The 22,400-nt window shown below is 33.6% G+C and overlaps 4 protein-coding genes across 25 annotated transcripts; all 4 read right to left on the reverse strand.

Moving 5' to 3' along the window:
- Positions 1-851: 851 nt before the first annotated feature.
- LOC118038927 (uncharacterized) lies at positions 852-7,558 on the reverse strand. 20 transcript variants are annotated; one of them, XM_073408664.1, is made up of 9 exons: positions 5,113-7,558; positions 4,848-4,899; positions 4,220-4,694; positions 3,809-4,060; positions 3,435-3,635; positions 2,941-3,150; positions 2,544-2,671; positions 2,342-2,438; positions 852-1,083 (listed from the first exon to the last, which is right to left on the reverse strand). In XM_073408664.1, exons 1-2 carry the CDS (start codon positions 6,884-6,886, stop codon positions 4,856-4,858), a joined length of 1,818 nt encoding a protein of 605 aa, XP_073264765.1. In that variant the 5' UTR covers positions 6,887-7,558; the 3' UTR covers positions 852-1,083; positions 2,342-2,438; positions 2,544-2,671; positions 2,941-3,150; positions 3,435-3,635; positions 3,809-4,060; positions 4,220-4,694; positions 4,848-4,855. The 20 variants fall into 20 exon arrangements, with proteins under 20 accessions (XP_073264765.1, XP_073264757.1, XP_073264760.1 ...); XM_073408656.1 differs by adding an exon at positions 1,736-1,902 and having other exon boundaries at positions 2,342-2,671; XM_073408663.1 differs by lacking the exon at positions 852-1,083 and adding an exon at positions 1,260-1,902 and having other exon boundaries at positions 2,342-2,671; positions 4,220-4,405; positions 4,584-4,657.
- Positions 6,928-8,719, reverse strand: LOC118038742 (disease resistance protein RGA2). The gene is made up of 2 exons (XM_035045154.1): positions 7,546-8,719; positions 6,928-7,463 (listed from the first exon to the last, which is right to left on the reverse strand). The coding sequence occupies exons 1-2, from the start codon at positions 8,717-8,719 to the stop codon at positions 6,928-6,930; spliced, it is 1,710 nt and encodes a 569-aa protein (XP_034901045.1).
- A 4,645-nt stretch (positions 8,720-13,364) lies between these two features.
- Positions 13,365-15,361, reverse strand: LOC118038926 (large ribosomal subunit protein uL1y). Of its 2 annotated transcripts, none has more exons than XM_035045453.2 (6): positions 15,263-15,361; positions 15,103-15,161; positions 14,781-15,000; positions 14,329-14,494; positions 13,993-14,198; positions 13,365-13,628 (listed from the first exon to the last, which is right to left on the reverse strand). In XM_035045453.2, the coding sequence occupies exons 2-6, from the start codon at positions 15,105-15,107 to the stop codon at positions 13,575-13,577; spliced, it is 651 nt and encodes a 216-aa protein (XP_034901344.1). In that variant the 5' UTR covers positions 15,108-15,161; positions 15,263-15,361; the 3' UTR covers positions 13,365-13,574. The 2 variants fall into 2 exon arrangements, with proteins under 2 accessions (XP_034901344.1, XP_034901345.1); XM_035045454.2 differs by having other exon boundaries at positions 15,103-15,186; positions 15,263-15,283.
- A 742-nt stretch (positions 15,362-16,103) lies between these two features.
- Positions 16,104-17,116, reverse strand: LOC118038925 (uncharacterized). Of its 2 annotated transcripts, XM_035045452.2 has the most exons (2): positions 16,554-17,116; positions 16,104-16,343 (listed from the first exon to the last, which is right to left on the reverse strand). In XM_035045452.2, the coding sequence occupies exons 1-2, from the start codon at positions 16,990-16,992 to the stop codon at positions 16,339-16,341; spliced, it is 444 nt and encodes a 147-aa protein (XP_034901343.1). In that variant the 5' UTR covers positions 16,993-17,116; the 3' UTR covers positions 16,104-16,338. The 2 variants fall into 2 exon arrangements, with proteins under 2 accessions (XP_034901343.1, XP_034901342.1); XM_035045451.2 differs by lacking the exon at positions 16,104-16,343 and having other exon boundaries at positions 16,360-17,112.
- Between the last annotated feature and the right edge of the window lie 5,284 nt (positions 17,117-22,400).

The following is a 22,400-nucleotide window of genomic DNA, read 5'->3' on the forward strand; positions in this document are numbered from 1 at the left end:
AGGATATTCATTCAGTTTCTGCAATCTGATATTTTATTTTTCTTTGTTTCTACAATTTGATATTTCATTTACCTTTTTTTTTTTTTTTATAGTTTTCTTTGTTATGGCTACTAAAAAAAACAATTCGCATTAACCTGTGAATATGAGGTTGGATAAAAAAAAATTATTCGTATTGAAGTTATGTGATAAAAAATTCTCGTAAAGGTAAAAGAATGTGAAGATATATTAGTGGAATTTCCATGAAACTTAGAAATACTGATAAGGGTTATGTTGCCTTAATAGGTGTCTAGGAAGTAAACAATGCAAACATTATTATTTAGATTAACAATTCTGTTAAGCATTTCATATGTACACAGTTGACAAAGTACAAGACAACAAAAAAGATTTTGAATCATTTGCAAAGGCTATTCACTCAATCAAATTTTGTAAAACAATATCAATTGGAGAATGACATACGAGCTCTTCACTAGAGAAATATTAGTACTTAGGAGTTTTATTATGCTATACTAGATCTTTAAGATTAATTGGCTCTTACATAATCGGTAGAATTAAAGGCATGTGATACCTATATTGCTAGTAAAGAGCAACAACGATTGATATAATTTTTAATAATACTTTGTAGTTCTTTTGAAGGATTTAGAAGTTCAATTTTACAGTGTTATTCATTTTCTTATGTTGACTCAAATATTAGTGAGTTATTGGTTGAAAAAACACATCTTTAGTTTTATTCTGAAAAGAAAATTATTTCTACTTCTACTCTTTGTAAAACAATATCAACTTGAAGGCATTGCACGAATGTCCATCTGCAAAACCCCATGCTGGATTAATGAGCAGAGCTTTGCACTGATAAGAAGAAATATTATATCATTGTCGAACAAACTCAAGAAGACCTTTTACCCTTAACCTTTTCTAACTCACATTTGTTAAAATGGCCCTGATTTTGAGGCTTCTTTGACATCCAGTTCTCGCCTGTCTTTCAGCTAACCCTAAAAAAAACTGATCTCTCATCATCTAGCCCGAGTCCCCTTCATCAGACTTTTCCCCTTGTCGATGCTGGCCTCGAAATGCTTTCACTTGGTTGGGCTAGTAATCCATTTGAATAATTAAAAACCTCTTGGATTCAGAATTACAAGCAGTAAAATGAAGTAGAAGTATAGAAGTGCAGGAAAGTAGAACATGTGAAAGGCTAATTCTATGTATAATCTGTATATGAGCTTATGCTTAGCAAAGCAAGCCTTAATAATGAATTGAAACAAAAGTTAATAGAAATCCTCGGGATATAGAAGACAACTAGTATATTAGCTCGTACTTTGTAACGGATCAATATTATTTTTTTAAAATATAAAAAAATATAAAAAATGTTTTAAACCCTTTGGGGTCTGGCGGCCACGCAAGACCCAAGAGCCTTGGGTTTTGGTGGTCATGACAGACCTAAAAGCCTTAGGTCTTGCTACCTTGCCAAATCCGCAACTTTAACTGCTATGCCAAACCCTTGCTTGAGTCTAGCACCAAACATAATTGCCAGCCCGCGTCTTGGTTTAGTACCAAACATTGTTGTCAGACCCAAGAACCTTAGGCCTGGTGTGGTACTCAGATCCAAGTAGCTTGGGTCTGATGTGTTTGCCAAACTCAAGCAAGCAACAAACAAACAAATGACAATTGTACACTTTAGTTGTCATGAGAGAGAAGAAAGAAAAAAAAAATACAAACAATCAATCACCGACAACAATCCTACTATAATATGTCTACACGCGCTGCACCAAATGGAAGATGGCATGTCGGCGTATATAGCTAGAAAATGGATGGCCAGATTTGGCCACTAGAAAGTGTTTCACTCGCCTCCTTAATGTCGCGAGTGGCACCTACTTGTTGGGACGTGTAGAATACGCACCAGCAGCTTTTCTAAATAAAAATAAAATAAAAAATACAACGTAAAAATACTAAAACGTCTTCTATAGTCCTTTTATTTACACAACAAACCCATGTAAATTTTACTATCACAATCCACAATAATTTGTGTTTAGAGCTACAACATGCCATTTAATTTTCTTTATAATTAGTTTAAACCCAACATGTTTATAAATCACTTTGTGTTTCCTAAAAAAAAAAAAAAATCAAATCCATCTTTGATGTGGGACTTCAAAATTGCAATCACCACATCAAATTCAAAATCCTGCAACCAAGAATCTCCTTAAGTTTCCACCAATCTTGAGAAGCACAAACTTTTTGCCTGACCTTTTTTTTCCAAAACCTCATTAATATTTTGAAAATGACAAACGAAAAAAACATACATATACCCTTCAAAACTGCTACTTGAAATATGTTCTGGTTGCATGTTTACCTCATAAAGTATCACCATAAAAGATCATCTTCCACCATTTGCTCTACCAGCAGCTTCCAAACTATTCTTCAGAATCTTATTGGAAGAAAAGACAATCCTACATCACAATGCTCTTAGGCCTGTTAGGCGGATCATGCAGTTTATGCAGCAATGTTGAATAATTGCCAGCATGGATCCATATCTTCAAATGATTGATACTTACCAAACACCTCCAAATGATTAAACCCTTCTGCAGGCAGAGACATTTCCTTGGAATGTCGGAGAGATGCACATATTGACGGTGTCTTGATCGATTGCTGCTCCTTCCAGGACTTCAAATCAGGTGAAGGACTGTATATAAAAACACTGATGTTTTGAGAAAAAAATCTGCTGTGCTTATGGGATTGCAATGAAACATCACAATCTTTGCATGAAACTGAACACGAAAGTATGTTTCTTCTTAAAATATGGTTGTGACCATCATAATTACATAAAACTTCACTATAATTCCCGTGATGGCTTGTCTTTTCCAGATTGCTTTCATCATGGGATAGTTGGCCGTGATTTTAGTTCCAAGACTAAACTTGGTAATAGGTTTTAGGAGATATACAGAATCATACCTGGAATAGATTTAACTTGAATTCCAAGCTGTTGGCGAAAATCCTTTAGAGCAAAATGATATATGTCAGCAAACCTCAACTAGAAAGTGCATGACATTGCATTTATTAGCTAACAAATATCTGCTTCGAGAAAACTCGCCAGTAGAGTGCCTCCTTCAAGTCTCACTACTCTGCTTCAGGAAAAAATTTGAGCTGTTCATGTATCTTCCCCTGCAAAATCCCCATGCCAGATCAATGATCAGAGCTTGTACTGATAAACATAAACTCTATATCATTGTTGAATACAAACATGCATGTATCAAATGGATAACTCCTGAACTCATAAATCCAGCCACATACTAACAATTTTACATAAAAAGAACCGCCATATTCATAGAACATAAAATCTTCAGCCTCAAAGAAATCTGTGATGTGATTCTACAAGTGAACGAAATAAAAACTGGTGTTTGATTTCTGTTTCAAATTTCCTGCAAGTTGATTATCGTCATACTTACAATGTGCTGCTGCGGTGCAGTCCTTCAGTCAACTCCAGGGGCTGGTTTGTTTGCTGGGAGACCATGTTGCATCAACTTCAACACAAGGGATTGGATGGTTAATAATCTCATAGAGAAACCTGACACTATCTGCTATGCCAAATACCTCAGTGAGTTAATGGAGTCCCCGTCTCCGCTCCAAACCCTAAATAAGAGTAATTCCTGCACAGGAACGAGCAGAAGAATTGTTAACTATACCATGATTCCATTTCACAGCTCTTCACCCCCTCCCAAACTTTAGAACACAAAGATGAAATTCACCAAAGCTCAACTAGAAAACACATTCCATTGCATTCACTAGCTACCTTAAGTAACATTTTGAATAAGAGAATTACCAGTGAATCACCAACTTTAAGTCTCACAACGGTAACCAAATGCATTTCATGCATCTCTTTGCACTGATGAACAGTAATGTTGAATAATTGTCTAACAAACTCAAGAAGACTTTTCCCCCTTAACCTTTTCCCAAGCTCACATATTCAGAAGCATTTCATGTTCTAGCCTGCTTCTTTATCCGGTCCTCTATATTTCACCATTTGTCCTTGCTGTTCTCGAAATGCTTTCACTTGGTTGGGCTAGTAAACCATCTGAATGAGAAAACACCTTTTTGTTTCAGAATTGCAGGTAGTAAAATGAGATAAAAGAGTGAAGGAAAGTAGAACATGTGAAAGGCAGACTAATTGTTTTTAAATCATTGAAGTTTTTCCTTGAGAAATTAGTTAAAGAATTAAGAAAAAGATACGTACGACAGAAAAAATAGAGCGGTGCATCTTCTCTAGTACTTTTCCATAATCTACTCAACCAAATCCACTGTATAGTTCATCTAAATTGCCAAAACACTCACAAATGATTAAACCTTTGTGGAGGAGGAGATGTTTCCTTAAAATGTCAGAGAGATGCACAATTGAGTCTTTCTTGATCCACTGCTGCTCCTGCCAGGACTCCAAATCGGGAGAAACATCAACCCCGAGAAAAAAATCTACTATGCTTATGGGATTGCATTGAATCATAATATTCTTTGCATAAAACCACTCATTCTTGGTTGACTGAACAAGAAAGTATGTTCACCTGAAAATATAATTACATAAAAAGATGAAAACAACCAAATACCTGTCAGAAGTCAAAGCGAGGGGCTGGCTATGCAGCACGGAGGCCTTGTCTCTTTTGTACCGGATCGCCGTCTCCTGGTTATGCTAAAGATTAAGCCAGCGAGAAATCCAGCTGAGTTGAAGCATAAAAGTATACAATTAATTTATAAAAACAGGAATCAGTTATCATCAGCTTTGTACAGGATAAGGATCTTATACAAAAACATAAGAAAAAAAATCAGATAAACAGAAAAAATGAAAAGAAAAAATAGAAAAGAAAAAAAACCTGATGGGTTAAGTCCATGTAAACCCAAAAAGTTCGAAAGTGAAGAGCCGACCTGATACAACTGATATTAACATTGTGCTCCCTCACTTGCTATTTATTTAATATTGGAGGAGTTGCGCTCTAGTCCTAGAAAGAGGATTTGTCGTGGAAGCAATTAAATTAAACAATGCAATGGAAAAGAAAGAAAGAAATTATTAAAGCAATTAAATTTAATATAAATAAATATAATTCAAAGCAGACAGATTTTATAGAAATTCAAACTTACCTATACTGATACTTGGGATATGAGAAATCTTGGACCACTCAGACCCGCTGCCCTTCAAGCAATTTCCACCAAGATGCGGACAACTCCTAATGTCCAGAAGTGTCAATTTGGAGAGGCGTTGCATGGAAGCTGAACTTGGAAGATACTTGAGATTCTGACATTCCGAAATTGTGAGCTCTTGAAGAGAAGAAAGGTTGGCTAACCAATGTGGCAAAGCTTCCGCAAATTCCTCTCCGTTGAAACCATAGATCTTTAATTTCGTAAGGGAGATGAGGTGTTGAAGTTTATCTGGTAGACTCTTCAGTTTCTTCCATCCAATTATCTTTAGCTCTTTGAGGGAACCCCTCAGGTGGTGGATTGAATTCATTCCAGGAAACGCCTCCAATTCCTCCGAGAAACCACCAATGTGCAGTACCTCCAAGTGGTTGAGGCCGCGAAAGAAATCTTCCGGGATATAACTTAAATTCGGACACCCACTGATATCTAACCGAACAAGAGAATGCAGTCTTCTTTCTAAACCATCAGGAACAGACTTCAAGTATTCACAACGCATAATGACTAGTGATTGAAGACAGGAAGAAGGCAACAGTTCTCCTCCATGTAAATCATCATCAGCTTCATCATCAAAGATAAGCTCCCTGCAGTGCTCTATTTTCAAATCCTCCAGATTTGCGCAGGATAGTGGCCACCTAATTCGAACACATGCTTCTTCACACGAACGGATGGATACACTTCTAAGAGAATGCAATTCTAGAATAATAGGCACCACCTTAGAGCACTTATAAATAGACAATACCTTCAGAGCTGTGCAGTTTTGAAGGCTTGGAATGGATGCCAGATTGGAACAACACTCTATGGTTAAATGTTTAAAAGATGTCATAGAGGCTTGAAATTCGCCAGATATATCACTCAATGCATCACAGCCTCTGATTGTCAATCTGAAAAGTTTTGATGAGAGATGGGTCATTGATGGAATGCTTTTCAACTCCCTGCAACGTTCAACGCACAACTCTTCGAGAAGAGGAAATAGTACTTCTACTCCACCAGATATATGACTCAATGCATCACAGTCTCTGATTGTCAATCTTACAAGTTTTGATGAAAAATGCCTCATAGATGGAATGCTTTTCAGCTTCGGACACTTATTAAATTCCAAATCTTCAAGGCAAGGAAATGCTACTTCCATTCCACCGTCTGCTGCTTCAGGTACTTTCCATTCCACTAGATTATTCATGTGCTTTAGAGACACTCTTTTTAAAGCTGGACACAAAGCTGCAGCCATTGTTCTACATCCACTGACGATATAACTTAAACTATTCAATTCTTTTAGCTCAAGAGTTTCAAGATGAGGAAAATGTTCATTCAATTTCAGCACCACCAAATTATTAAGTTCTAAAAGCCATGGTGGGAATTCATCACCCTTATAGTTCTCAATCTCTAAGCTTCGTATGTTTGGGTGAGGCTGGAGGCCTTCCAACACATCCTTCTCATTGATCCTGGAGCCGCTGCTTGGATTCCATACCAATACCAAGGAGTTAATCTTTGATTTTCCAGACAGGTTTGCTCCCTTGGCTTCTTCTCCGTCTCTTACATGCTCCAGATTGACTATTCTCAACCTCCCTCCTAGTTCCTTCAAGCATCCCAGCTCTTCAATTTTGTGGCCCTTATCCTGACCCACTTCAAACAATGGCAGTGATCGAAGACCAGTTAAGCATCCAACATGAGCTGGCGTCTGACTAAAGTCAATATGTCTCAAGCACACCAAATATTCCATTTTGTTGGGAAGCTTTCTGAGTGACCAGCAATCGCTGAATCTTAAGGTTTGCAAATGATAGAGCTTCGTGATGGATTTTCGGGAAGTGCTTTGATATCTGTTTGTGAAACGTCGAGATACCTCAAATGTTTCAGCTTGCAAATTGAATCTGGCAACTCTGTCATACGAGCATCCTTCAAGGTCAGACTTCGCAAACTTCTGAATTCCCAAGACTTGTTAAGGAATCCTGAGAATAATGTACGCAATTTTCTAGCACCATCCTTTAGAAATTTTGGTTCATTTATCTCATCAGAAGAAATGAGATTTAGACGTCTGATACAAACTGTATCGTGACTATCGTCTATAACTGAACCAGCCTTCCAAATCACTGTCTCTGATTTTGTCACCGACAAAGCAAGATCATTCATCTTGTAACAAATTACGTTTCCAAGATCATCCTTTTGGAATTGGAAAACTGACCGTGCAAGCAAGTCTTTAAAATTTCTATCACCTCTATCTTCCATCTCTCTATCAAATGGCCCAAGCAACCCTTCAGCCATCCAAAGCTGAATCAGTTTCTCCTTTTCAAACTCAAAATCTTTAGGAAAAATAGAACAATAAGCAAAACAGCGTTGCAGAGATGAAGAAGGCAAATGATCAAAGCTTAATTTCAGTATCACTGCATTGTTTTTCCTTTTCCTTTTCAGAAAGCAACATCCCCCCTAAAACTGTAGCAGTTAATGGCACTCCCCCACACTTGTTTTCAATATCTATTCTGATAGCCTCCGGTTCTGAAGGAATTGACTCTCCTCCATTTCTAGATACTATTTCCCTAACAATTAACCAACATTGATCCTCTGACAGTCGTTCCAGTTTATAGCTACATTCAGGAGGACTCTCCGTTTTGGATGCTACCACTGAATGACGAGTGGTAACAACAACAGCATTCCTATTACTCCCACTAATTTTCAACAAACGATCCTTTAAACTCCCCCACTTCTCACATCCTTCATTCCACACATCATCAAGTACAAGAAGAAAGCTCTTATTCTTCAACTCTCTTTCAAGATGTGTCATTATTGCATTTATTTCACTTATCCCACCAGTGTTTTCATTAATAGTTTGCAGCATTCCTCCTAAAATCCTTTCATCATCAAAACTACCAGAAACACAGATCCAAAATGTTACATCAAAAAGTTTTATACCTTTAACTTCTTGGTGCACCATTTTGGCTACGGTGGTCTTTCCGAGCCCAGCTGTTTCTCCCACTATAGGAATAACAGAAAGAACTTGTTTGCTGCAAGAGCTAACCAGCAAGTTGATGATGTTAGAGACATCAGCATCCCTTCCTATGACAACTTCTGAGCTGCCAAGGAAAGAATCTGTCTTTGGGTTCGGGCTAGGTTGAGAAGCTGTATCTACAGATAGAACTGGTCCACACCAAGTTGCTCTATTTCGAAGCTCATCTAAGGACTCGTTGATCTTTCGAACTTTTAGGGCCGTGCTCAGACGAAATGCTACCGGGTTGGAGGGAGAGAAGAAACGGCGTGCCTTCCCTTTCAGACTGTTCTGAATCTTTACATTCCAACGAAGAATCTCATAATCAAACTCATCCAGCACATCTTCAGCATCGTAAGCTACGCCTCGAAGGTGCTCCAACCAAAGCCTCAAGGATTCACCTGTAACTCTCTTTTTTTCAGCATCTTGTAACACTGCCTGAATCATGGTCAATGACGCCTCCAGCCTTTTCATATCTCCCTTAAATCCCCATGCAAGATTGATCCCTTGATCAACAAGTGAACCAACCCTTTTCAAGATCTCCTCGGTTGCGTATGCAAGGGCAAAGTCAGCCATATTTTCTCTTTGGTAACTATTGATGATAAGAGGGAGATGCTTTGAAAGATCGGAAACAGTAGTGGTGAAATGGATAAGGAGTTATTTCAATGCAAAGTGGATAGCTTTTGACCCACCAGGGATGAACTTTCTTCCATTCCGCGAGAGAAAACAAATGTTTTACAACCTCCTTGGATACAGTTGAATTCAATTTCACGTGATTTGAACTTAATTAATAATTTATTATATTTATATTAAATCAAATTCAATTATACCATTTCAATTTCACATAATTTTATCTTAGAATTAATTTTTTTCGTAACTAAAAATCTTTTTTTTTTACAAGAACCCTTATATTTATTTATTTTTTAACCACTATCCTTTTAATATTTTTATTATTTAATTTTAATTTTTCAGTCCAGTTCTAGTTTCCGAGCATTGGATTGCCTTGAATTTTACTGGGAGGATGGATTCAAGAGTAAGACTTAACTGAGGATCGACCTTATTATAATAAAAATAATAAATATTATAATAAAAATAACAATATCTTATTAAAAGTGAATCTTTTGGTAAATATCATAAACATCCAAATTATCAGAGTAAGAAAAATGACCTCGCAATAATCATAATATAACAGTCCATGGCAGATTAATTCAAATAAATAACATGGAGTTTAAAAAAAAAATACTGAAAGCAACCATTAATATCTTTTGTATTAATAGTTCAAAAGAATCGCCTCATGTTTTTTTAGAGTAGAAAATAAAAATACTTCCATTTATATCTTTTGGGTTTGATTTTTCATTATTTATACCAATTTCTGCTCTCTCTCTCTCTCTCTCTCTCTCACACACACACACACCGAAGAAAGAGGATTACCATTACTTTCTCGCCTGTGTTTTTTTCCTTGTATGCTCTGGTGGCGTGCTTGCTTTTACACGACGTGGGACCGATGCTAACAGCAACTAACACTGTTAGAACCTGACCATTCTACGATCATCACATGCAATCTGTGCACATGTTGTCTGATCTAAGGGATGGTGGGGTCTTTTTTTTTTAAAAAAAAATAGGATTTATGTTGCTAAGTATATTTTTAGAATATTGTTTTTAATATCAATTTTAAGAGAATTACTGTATCAAAATAGAAGGTAACATTTTGTTTTGTTATTTTTTAGTAATTGAATTCTATTTAAAACTAAAATAAATACTATTAAAATGATTTTAAATTTAAAAATTAATTTAATCATTGAAATTAAATTACATTATAAGAATTCCAAGCCCCCCGTGTGAAGGAAAATTGTTGGATAGCACTTTGCTGCTTTGTAAAAAAAAATATATATATATAATTGCTTTTTTTATTATTATTTATATGCGCGCACCACGACTAATCTCACGGCTCACTGAATATCTTGCAAACTCAGTTGGGTGACAGGCGTGGACGGTGAGATTTGAATCCAGGATGTAAAGAAAGGAAACAAGTTCCTTCAATCACTGGGTCAAGACCTCAGGGACGAAGTATGATTGCTTTCTTCAAAAGGGAAGTCGTGTCACGAAAAGTGCCTTCCAGCATTACCTCACTTTCTCTGAAGAAAAACTTTCATGACAGTGCCTCCTCGACAAATCAAAAGGTTTTGATTCCTTGTCCATAAGTGGTCTGGCTTTCCTTTCAAATTGATTACCTGTACAGTTACTTTATATAAATAACCCTTCGTTTTATCTGACATATACTTGGAGATGAATAATTTTTTTAAAAAAATAAATATATTAATTTTTTAAATATGTTTTTAGATATAAAATCTTTTTTATCATAAATAAAAAAGTCTACATGTATATCTTATTCAATAAATTGGTATTTAATAAAAACAATTAACTAAAATTAAAATATTTAATCTTGTAACACTAACCAAGTACTCTATTATGTTTAATAAATTTATTTATTAAAATAATTTTTTTTTGTTTAATAAAGGATTTTTTTGAGTCAATAAAACCTAAAAACAATCATTATTAAAAAAAAATTGAATTAAACATTAATTTTAATTATCAAATAATTTAATATTGAGTGAAAAAATAAAATATATATATATATAATATAATTTAAAAAAAATAATTCAAGTTAATTTATTAACCTCGTAAACATGAATATAAACTTGAAATAACCTTATAAATAAATAAAAGACACAAATAAATTTCTAATAAATTAAATATGAAAGTATAAAATTAAAAAATAAATAAATAAAAGAAAATAACCTTCTTTAATCATGATGTGCGCGAGTGAGATAGGGTGTTGAAAAAGAAAAGAAAAAGAAAAACCTTGGAGCTCAGATAAACAAGAAAATAAATATGTTATCGTGTGAGAAGATAACTTCGAATGTAGAGTTTTCATTTAAGAAAAAAAAAAAAAAAAAACCTATATCAGTTGATGATGAATGCTCGAAGACATTCGAGCCGAGAAATATAACATGATGCTAATTACGTCAAAACTGCTAAGCATTCAAGAAAAATGCAAGGAAAGATCCAACGACATAGATTTCATATTTCCAAAAACAATCACAAGCTCTGTTCAGAAAGGATTCCAGAACTATAACGCTGTAGAGTAGAGCTCGCTTAGTAGAGGCGGACTGGTGTCCCCATGGTACTCTTTAGGTGCAGGGACTTCACCTGGTTTTTTGCAACAAAAGACATCAAATTCGTCAGCAGAAAGCTTTCTGATAATACAGGCACTGATAATAACCTGTTCAACGGGTTTTGCATGGTAACATTTTGAAAACCAATAATCAAACATTAAATCAGCCATATAAACTTGCCTGCCTTGTTGAGGCCAGGGCCTAAGAGACGGGGAATCTGCTTGATTACGGACTCTGATGCCAAAAAGGTATGGTACTGTTTTGAAAGCTTCTTCACCAATTTCTTGTTTTTGTTCAGCTTCTTCAGTGCTTCAACGTCCATCCATTGCAAGCCTATTGACTCTGCCTGCCAATATAATCGAACAGTTAACCCTATTAAAGTTACATGACAAGACGGGAAAAAAAAAAAAGCAGACAAAAAGTTCATAGAGTGTGTTTAATCTTATGTATTTCGATAGAATGCAGGACTTCCAAAACCACTGCAAAAAATGATACAAATGGAGCAAGCAAAACAATAAAAGCAGCAAAACAGAGCATTATATAGTCATCAAACAAAACTCAAAACTGATCAAACAATTCTTTTAATCCATGTATATGAAAGCAGCATGCAAATGCAGAGAGCTGTAGCTCAATAGGTCACCCGCAAGGAAAACATAAAACATTCGAATCATGTAACATTCACCCACTAGAACCTAAGTTGCTTCATCTTAAAAACTCAAAATGACGATTTCAAAATCGAGTAAAAGGACAATAAAAAATAAAACAAATTAAAAATTCAAAAAATAAAAATCACATTAAAAAATATAATATTGATAAATTAAAAATGGTGTAAAAATTAGAGATAAAGTTGAAATACCAACAACTAAAAGAATCAAGTGATAATTTTAAAAAGATAAGAAAAAGAAAGATAAAAGAAAAGCACATTGATGTCGAACTAGATTATGATGGCACACGTTGCACCAACAAGAAAAATACAAAATGATACTTTCAATAACACGATAAAAATTCATTTTTTGATGTTAAGAAGCACCTCCAAGTGTGCCACACATATATATATTATTTTTTTTTAACAAAATATAGAATTGTTTCTAATGCTGATTTTATAACTATAAAAAATATCATTATAAAAAACTAAAATTTCCCGTAATTCAAGGTTTCATTTTTTATTCTAAATTTTTTATTAGTTTACCTTAAAAAGACTTCAATGCAATAATTATGATGTGCTATAACAATGATTAAAAAAAAATATGATCATGGTAAGAATAATAATGACAATGATAAAAATAATAATGGTTGAGATGGTTATGAATGTGTTGATAATATGATGGATAGTTGTGGTTAAAATTATAAGATTGTATGGTGGTTAAATTATTTTAAAAATATTAATTGGTGATCAGCTTTCTAATAAAATATTTTATAAAAAAAAATAAACATAGTAGAAATGTTTTGAAGGATTCCATAACAGCAATAAACATCGCTTGGGTTAAACATTTAGATTTATTCTTAATGAAAGAGCACAAGATTCAGGAGCGGAAGAAAACAGCCAACCGAGATGGTTATAAACAGGAATGCTATGCCAAATAGTGTTGTTCTCATGAAGGAAGACAATCCTCTAAATTCGAGGAAGGCGCAGGGTAGAAACTCATCCTTCCAACCCTCAATGATCCATAGTTTCCAAATTTCCTATCTCCCTTCAGGCATGGCAAGGGAGTCCTTTCTTTTACTTTTGATTTGGCGACTTCAAAGAAAGAAAAAACTTCACACGCATAGACTAGCAAAAGACAACTAGCACAGCCAGAAACATGTTCAATCACCTAGGTCTCTACTAGTTCATGCCCCTTTTCCAACTACTATGAAATAGATGTTGGTTTCTTTTCCTAGGAGAACAGCAAACATCCACAGTCGAAATCTAGCAAGCGGGTCAACAATGCGTAGAGTAATTTCGAGTGAAAGAAACTCAAGTAAGAACATACAATAGTGGCCAACTGGCTGTGTAATCAAACCAAACGTTTAATTCTGTGTATGCCATGGACACCTCCAAGATATGTCAGGCAAAACATGAATCATTCAAACAAAAACCAAGTTCACATCTATTCAGCAAAAACTTCATACAATTCTGGTAATCATAAAAATAAGAAGCATTCAAAAAAAAAAAATCCGGAAACATAAAATCCTAATGTTCAAAGATAAAATTTCTCAGTTCAGCTCATGGTAGACTCTTCCCTTCTTACAAAACTATGGTTGCTTAGAACTCCTTAGTAAAGGCGGACAGGAGTTCCCATGGTACTCTTAAGGTGCAGGGACTTGACCTGATTTCCAACAAAAAACTTTCATGAGTACAAAACCAATCAAGGATAATCAAAGAAAAATCAATCCCAACAAACAACCCTGTAATTACTAAAGGCAAGATTTGAGTTGACAGACATCCTACTCCCTCCCAACCAGTTAATCAGTTGCCGGTTACAGCCACTAGACATGAGGATAATAGGTAATGAGATGACTATTTGTAAACAAAGCTACATGAAGCAAGCTATAACTAAATCAAAACATTGATCAGGTGCCAAAGAGAATGATCATAACCGTTCTAGAGGAGCTCAAAATAAAAATATAACAAGCATGACAAACCAAAAGGAAGACTAATTTGCAAAAAGATTGATTAGGTTTATAACTCACATTTTGCCAATTCTTCTTCAAAAGTGAGACAAGGAAATTGACACTCATCTGGACGTTCTGGAAGATCTGCTTGTCCTCCATATCGCAGTTACCAACAGCAACACCCATGCACAACACTTTCTTCAACTGAAACTTCACAGTTGCCTTGATTTCATTAACCTTTGACTCTAGCGACTCTTGGTGAGTCACAAGGGTTGGGAACTTTCCTGCATTCAAGCATCAAGCAGCATAAAAAAGAGAAACTACTACATCCACAAGCCAATCAACACTTCAACACTATCACAGTTCGAGATGCAATAAACAAACATGGAGTATACTCAAAAAAAACTTGCTTGCCTGCCTTGTTGAGGCCAGGACCCAAGAGACGGGGAATCTGCTTGATGACAGACTCTGAGGCCAAAAAGGCATGATACTGCTTTGAAAGCTTCTTGACCAATTTCTTGTTTTTGTTCAGCTTCTTCAGTGCTTCAACATCCATCCATTGCAAGCCTATTGACACTGCCTGCCGACAGAAATCAATTGACACAACAACATCATCAAAAAAACTCACACAAGAAACAACTCCATAAATCTCACAGCCATCATCAAAAAATGCTACCACAAAGGAACACAAGCAAGCATTTCCCTTTCTCTAAAACTTGCAACATTGCAATCGAACCATCATCGAACATGTTCTATCACCAATTCCAAGATTTTGAGTTCAAAAGGGTACCATAAAAAAATCCCCACAAATGAATCAAATACTTCTTTTACTCGATCTATTTTGACAGAATGGAATAAACATTTACCTCCTCCACATGCTGAGCATCTCCAAGCATGCAAACCTTCATTTTGGGACGAGGAATGTGGGGCAACTTAACAGAGCCACTAAACCGCTTATCCTTTTGTGGGTCATAATTTTTCAAGCCAATCTGAAGCTCAATGGTCTGGGTGAACTTGCGTGGCTTCTCATTCACACCATTCTTTATGGTTGTCACAGCTTCTCTGATGGTATCCCCCGCAAGCTTACTGCATCCAAAACCCCCCAAAAAAATCAGTTCTGGGTTTGAAAGATCAACGACCTCAAATACAAGAACAGAAAAAAAAACCGGTGATCTTTGCAACCCATACCTCATGTTCCGAGATTTCAACAAGGGCTCTCAGGATTTCTTTCTTTATTCCTTTCTTTCCTGTAAGAGAAACGAGGGGATGAATCAGAAATCAGACAGTTTAAGTCAAAGCAAGGAAAATAGTGAAAAGTACGCAAAAGAGAGAATATGTCCGCGCTCACCGAAAGACGAAGAAACCCTAGCCAGAGAGCAGGTGGCTGAAGGGAGGTGTATAAATATGTCAGTGCCTGAGAGAGAGCGCTCAAGGTAAACCCTAGTCGAAACATTGTATGTTTGGTGGGCTGGGCTTGGTGTAATGTATGTTGTTTGGGCTAGGTTTTATATTTGAACACTCTCTGTGGGCCAATTCCAGCCCACGACTATGTTTGCATAGATTAATCAATTCGTGGAAAAAAACATGTTAAAGACACTAGTTGAATTTATAAAAAGATTGGATTAGAGAGATGGATTGCTGCAAATGCTCGTGTATTTAACATCTCTCTTCCTCTTCCTCATCTTCAAATTAACCAGAGGTGTTTTTATAAATAAAAAAAATGGTGTTCAATAACATTTCTTGTCTAGGGTTTTTTATTATTTGCTTGGCCTTCATCACCGCTTCTGTTTAGGGTTCTCATCAGAATGATCAAGTGATTCTTCTTGATGATGCAGGAAAATCAGTCCAAGTTTCCCTCGATGAAAGTTCAGTTTCTGGTTTCGTATCTGAAGACATGTATCTCTCATCGTATTTTAGTGCTTAATTCCATGGAATTCCCTGGAGATTACAGCACTGCTGGAGTTGTAGTCTCATTTTATACATCAAACGGAGACGAGTACAAAAACAATCATGATCGAAGAAATTGATTTTGAGTTCTTGGAAAATATTAGAGGCAAACCTTGGTTTTGTTCCAACCAGTAGTTATGGCAATGGAAGTATAACCAGGGGATATTTACAAGTGTAAGCATTATGATTTTGTGCTATATATAGGGATGCTCGATGGATCCAACCCAAGAACAATTAGCTAGTAAGAAAATTAACGTGCTAATTCTACATAATTGAATCAATACAACAATTAGCTGGTAAAAAATGCTGATTCTGCAGTTTTGAATGCTCTCAAGGGCTTGACAATTACTGGGAAAAGGAGATAAATGAAGAAATAAAGGATAGAACATCTAGTTTATTCTTATTGCTATGATCGTTATCGATATCCAACTTCATTGCTTGAGAGTCAAGTGGAAGGGAAACTGTAGCTGATATTTGTCATCCTGTACATGTATATAATTGATGTAAACGAAGATTATTTTTCTTGTTAAATAACTACACAAATTCGGTGAAATACGTGGATATATACTGCTTAATGCATGACTGATTAAAAACTAATAATTGATAAATCCAACTTGCTCATCATTCCAGTAAATAATTAAAGAAAGATAATTAATTATTTGAAGATATCATCATGGATCATCAACACCTACTTGCTATGCTCAATCTTGGAGACCTTTTTCTGCGTTCCTCGGCAACAAGTGCTTCACGAGCTGATGAGATTTCCTTTGCGGCTAACAGCTCATCGAAGGTGGAACAATCAATCAAATCCTTGAGCAAATTCTCTTGTCCCCATGTATCTGGTATCATAACCCTACCAGCCACCTCTTCCCTATGCCTCTTTAATCTTTCACGTCCACAATCTTTATCCAACACCTCACGATCACCGTCACCGCCACCTCCGTCACGATGTACTACTTCTCGAGGAGGCACCGAGCTGGCTGCTTGATCAGTGCCGGAAAATGCAAGGGTTTGGCTAGTGGATCCACCAGAAATAATATCTGTGTGGCTATCAATATTAACTATGTCAATGGTGGGTTCTTCTTCTTTCTTGGATATTGAGAAATGGGAACCTTCCATCTTGCTAGCCATGCTTCAAAATTGGGGGCGAGACAAAGGAAGATTGGCAAAGATTACTATTATAATCTAAAATGGGGTTTAATTATGGGAGAAAAATAATAATAAAAGCGAAGACAGAAGAGAGCCCTACAGAAGAATGAGTGGGGGAGCAAGATTACACGTCACTAAGGCTTGCTTGCTTCGTATGGTGCATGACATCTCTACGTCTCGGACTTTATGCTGGAGAGAAATTTGTGTGGTTTTAGTTGTCATAGAGAGACATATCTTGAAAAGTATTTGATTTTTTTTTTTTTTTTTTTTTTTTTTTTTTATAGTTTGGGTGGGGTTGATGGCGAGCTTGAGGTGGACAAGGTGAGGAGAAAGGGAGTTGTTCAATGGAAACAAGGATGTAGAATATGTGAAACAAAATGTTAGATATTTTTTTGTCATGTTAGTGACAAATTAATGAGAGCAAGCTATCGTAAATTCCTGAAAATAATAATAAGGTTTTTTAAATAATTTATTTTGAGGAAGCTGAGAAAATAAATATATTGGTTATTTTTTATGTGCTGAATGAGTGACTGAACTAGCAAAGTTCATGTTAAATTTAAATTTATTTCATTTTAAGACTGGTGATATATTTAATTAAAGTTATTAAACTTGATTTTGGTTATAGGTTGAATAAGTTGATCGTGTTAATTAATTTTTTAAAAAAAGTAAAATATTTTAAAATTTTTAAAAAAACAAAGACTGGATCACATAAATTATTATATTAAATGAGAGGTAACATGGAGCATGCATCGAGAATAAGTAATTCTATGCACCTCTCCTAACAAATGACTATGCATTTGAATACTATTTTGCTTTCTTTTTTTTTAATTTATTCTTCCAATTAATTTTTTTAATTCATCATTTAATATTAATTTCTTTTTACTGAGTTACGACTCTTATTATATAGATCATGGATTTGGCGAGTTAACCTGATTAACTTAATTTTTTTTTAATTAAGTTTTTTCCCTTCAATTTCATCATTTAATATTGTATTTAATTAAGAATTATGTTTCATGATTTATTTTGGTTTGCTTTTTATTATGTTATATCAACTTCATGACATAGAATAGTGCTTAACGGGTTAACCCAAGTTGACTTAGCTCGTTGTTGTGTCATTTTTTAATTATCATTTTTATAGTTTTTATTGTTCAACATTGGATTTGACATGGCCGATTGAGAATTGAACTTTTATGATTTGTTTGATTTACTATTTATGGGGTTATCTTAGTCTAAAGACCAAAATCACAAATTTGAGAGTCAATCTAGTTTAAATAAGGTTATATTTTTTTAAAAAAATTATATGAGATTATCTTAGTTTGATGATCTGAGTAATGGTTTGATAAATTAACTCGAGTTATTTTTTTTATATTTTTTTCTTCTAATCTTATCATTCAACATTGAACTGATTAAGGATTGTTATTTATAATTTGTTTTGATTTGCTTTTCATGAGATTATCTCGATCTTATAACCTGAGTCGTGGGTTTGACAGATTAACTCAAGTTATTTTCTTAGGTCCTTTTTAAATTGATTATTTTTTCAATTTCAACATTCAAAGTAGGTTTATTGAGAACTAGACTTCATGATTTATTTTGATTTGTTTTTCATAGAATTGTCATGGTCTCATAACTTGGGTCGTAAATTTAACATGTTAACCCGAGTTAACCTAGTCAATCTAATATATTATCTTAATATTAAAAAATAATATCATCCTTAATAAATTTGAAGTTAAACTATGTTTTTTACAAGTTACATGTGTTTCTTTTAAACTTGTAAGTCAATTGAGTTACATCAAGCCAATCCTTAAATAATTTAAATTGCCTTAATCTATGGACATTTAAACTATCTAGCCAAATGTATTTATTTGAGAAACTTTCACGAGTTTTTAAATAAATTAATAAAAAAAAAACCCTAGGAAGAACAGTTTTTTTATTTATCTAATGATTTTAAAGCTAAATCCATTAAAGAAGGCAACCAAAAGATTAGAAAAAATGGCACATTAACAAAATATTTATTTAATTTTATAAAGCTTTTTATCACTTAGTTTCACTCGATCGTACTGTAAAATTCGTATTATGTGAAACGAACATGGAGAAGGAAAAAAAAGGAATAATAGCAAGTGGAAGAGTTTCTTCCATCTCTGGAGAGATAAAACAGAAACATAGCTTGTCAGCCATGTGAAGCTGCTGGACTAAGAACAATTAAGGTTGCAGACAAATTGCGGGCATCAAGGACTACCTTAACCTCATTTCCTTCATGACGTTCTTCAAATTGGAAATTCCAACCAACACTCAGATCTTTATATATTAGAATTGTGATATCTCATATATTACATTGATGGGCAATAAAAATAAATAAATAAAATATAAATAATAGTCTATGAACCTAGTAGATTTAACTATGATATAATTGACCATATCAAATTTAGTTCAAAATCTAATCCAGTTAAAATTAAAATATTTTTGTTAATGAAACAATATTATTTTAATAAAAAAAATAATTAAAATTCATCCACTAACCTGTAAATTGACTTGATGACCCAGTAACTATGCCTTTTATCAAGTCAAACTTTGGGTCGAGTCTGATAATTATGGTCACATATTTGATTTTTTTAAAATTAGCATAATAAAATAAATTTTTTGGTAAAATAGCATAATTTGAGCTTGTTGTGCTTCTGATGCATGATATTTAATAACTATCATTTTTTTCAAACGCGACAATACAATGTTGTGCTTTAGAATATCAACAACTTACATGTCACATATTTAAAGCACAACATATTGTGAAATTTAACTCCTTATCCAAATCAAAGAACACAAACATAACAACCCTTTCTTTTAAAAATGACACCAATAGCCTCTCTCTCCCAAAAAAAAACCCATGAATTACTTGTTTTTTCCCCTTAAAACACCAAAAACTCAAACTCATCTTATTCTCTAAATCTCTTAGGATGCTTTGCTCTTCAAAAACCATCGCCCACTGCCACCATCGCCCCAACACTTTCTAGTCCTACAAGCAAGATAAATATATTACATTGTTGTCAATTATGTGGGTTTTATATATTTAATTTGTGTTTGGTTTAATTGAAATTAAATTATTGTTCAGGTTGAATTTAGAATTTGTTGAATTAATAATAAATTAGTTATGAATGCCATCAATTAAAATTGATTTGATGTGGTTGAACATGAAAATAACATAAATTAGGTTGAATTTCAATTAATTATTTCTTGCATTGAATTTGGATAAGTTATCAACTCATTTACTCTTTTTTTTTGTAATTTGAATTTATATCAAGTTCATACACCACATTTCACCTTGCATTTTTGTATAAAAAAAATCCACAAAACTTTTCCATAATAACATGGGGATGGTGATGAACACATATCTCATTTACAAGTACAGTACAAAATTTACATCATTTATAAAATAATATACATAATTCCATAATGTTCATCATCTTACAATATATATTTCACATTTCCATAATATACATCATTTACAATTGTAGCCCCGTCCTTGTGGTCAACTTAATTATACATCACATATAAATGTTTGGGATATACTCTATTTAAACAATAAATAATTATACAAAAATTTTTCTTAAAAAAAAAAAAAAGATAATCAACACCTACCTGACACTCTAGAAGTATGTATATCTTCCAATGTTAGTCTAAACTGAATATTTCTCTTGATTTTTCAAGGAAACATCTCTTATCTATAAACCAACTCAATATAATCTATTTGTAACAATTACACATTCACGTCATCATATGTATTTGAAATAAACATTTTTGGATATACTTTTGTTTATTCTTTTCAAATATTCATTTTGTTAATTTCAACCTACTAATTTTGTTATTTTATTTTCACACCCATTATAACTTTCGTGGCTTATCAATATCACTCTTCAACTCTTCACATGCATTATGCTCATTTTAGCCTATTAAATTCATTTATCAATCTCAATAGATTTTATGTAATTTTAGCTCATTATTGACATTAATTAATTCAAAATAATTATTATGACATCTTTTTAGCTCATTCATACAATTTGCCAATTCAAAACAATTATCACACGTAATTATTTTACCAAGCATTAAGCTAATTTTTTACTCACCAAGACCTCATATTCAAATCTAACATTTATTTAGTCATTTTCTTACACGTAATGTTAGTTATCCACATTGACAAATACATGATGTAGACATTCATTCAACCCTTCTTGCATAGAATTCCATATTCCCTGAACCTCTCCAAACTCATTTATATTAATTCAACACTATATCATATATAGAGTATAATTCTTAATACCATTTATCCAATCTTTCACATCTCCAACATTATACCAAAGACACAACTTGCTTAATATCCTTAGAACATAGATGTCAACACAATTTATATAAATTAAAAGTTATACTTGATATCATAAAACTAGACATTAAATAATTTTCAAGTCAAAATATAATTTTACGTATTGTTTTATTACTTAATTCATTGAAATTTTAAAGCAATTCATTAGAAACTCTCATCCATAATTATAATAAAAACTTTCCTGAGAATGTTTAACCACTTCTAGTAAAAATAGCGCTGAGTTTATATCGTCAGTAAGTATTTTTCAAAAATAAAATCATGTTACTTTATTTAAATGTTCCACTCTATTATTATTATTATTATTATTATTATTATTATGTTCTAAATATTTTCAACTCGATTTATAAAAAATAATTATTATTATATTACCTGATTAGGGAATTCGCATGATTCTTTTTTTGGATTGACATTTCACACACTGATTTATTACTTTGGTTGTGTTTGGCATTGTATTAATGGTTATTTTTCAAAGTGCTTCTCGTTTGAAAATATATCAAAATAATATTTTTATTTTTTATTTTTTACACCAAACATCAAAATGATCCAAAAATATAAAAAAACTAATTTAAAGCAAAAAAAATATATATTTTTTTAAAGCATAACCACATCACTAAAAACAAACAGGCTCTTTCTATTATCCGAAATTTATGCTAATTTTATTAAGGATTTCCATCCCTAATAATAAAAATTTATCTCATAATTTATTGTTTTCTAATTTGAGATTTGTCTATTTAATTGGTTTACAAATTTAAACTGGGGGTTCACAAGAACCCTTCAAAATATATAGGATGCAAGGGGATTTAGCTACTAGAATTTTGTTGGATGGTTGTGGGGATGGCTACTGGAACTCTTAAGCATTTAGATTGCGTTTGTTTTTTACTAGCTTTCATATTAGCGGTGAAACAAATGTAATTAGTGGTGAAACAAATGCACCAACATGTTTAGTAACAAAGGAAATTGTATTTTATGCTGCAGGACTCACTAAAAATTTGAGTTTGAAACACAGATTTTGTGCAACAGT

The sequence above is a fragment of the Populus alba genome, chromosome 4, assembly GCF_005239225.2.
Source record: "Populus alba chromosome 4, ASM523922v2, whole genome shotgun sequence".
Classification (NCBI taxonomy): Eukaryota; Viridiplantae; Streptophyta; class Magnoliopsida; order Malpighiales; family Salicaceae; genus Populus; species Populus alba.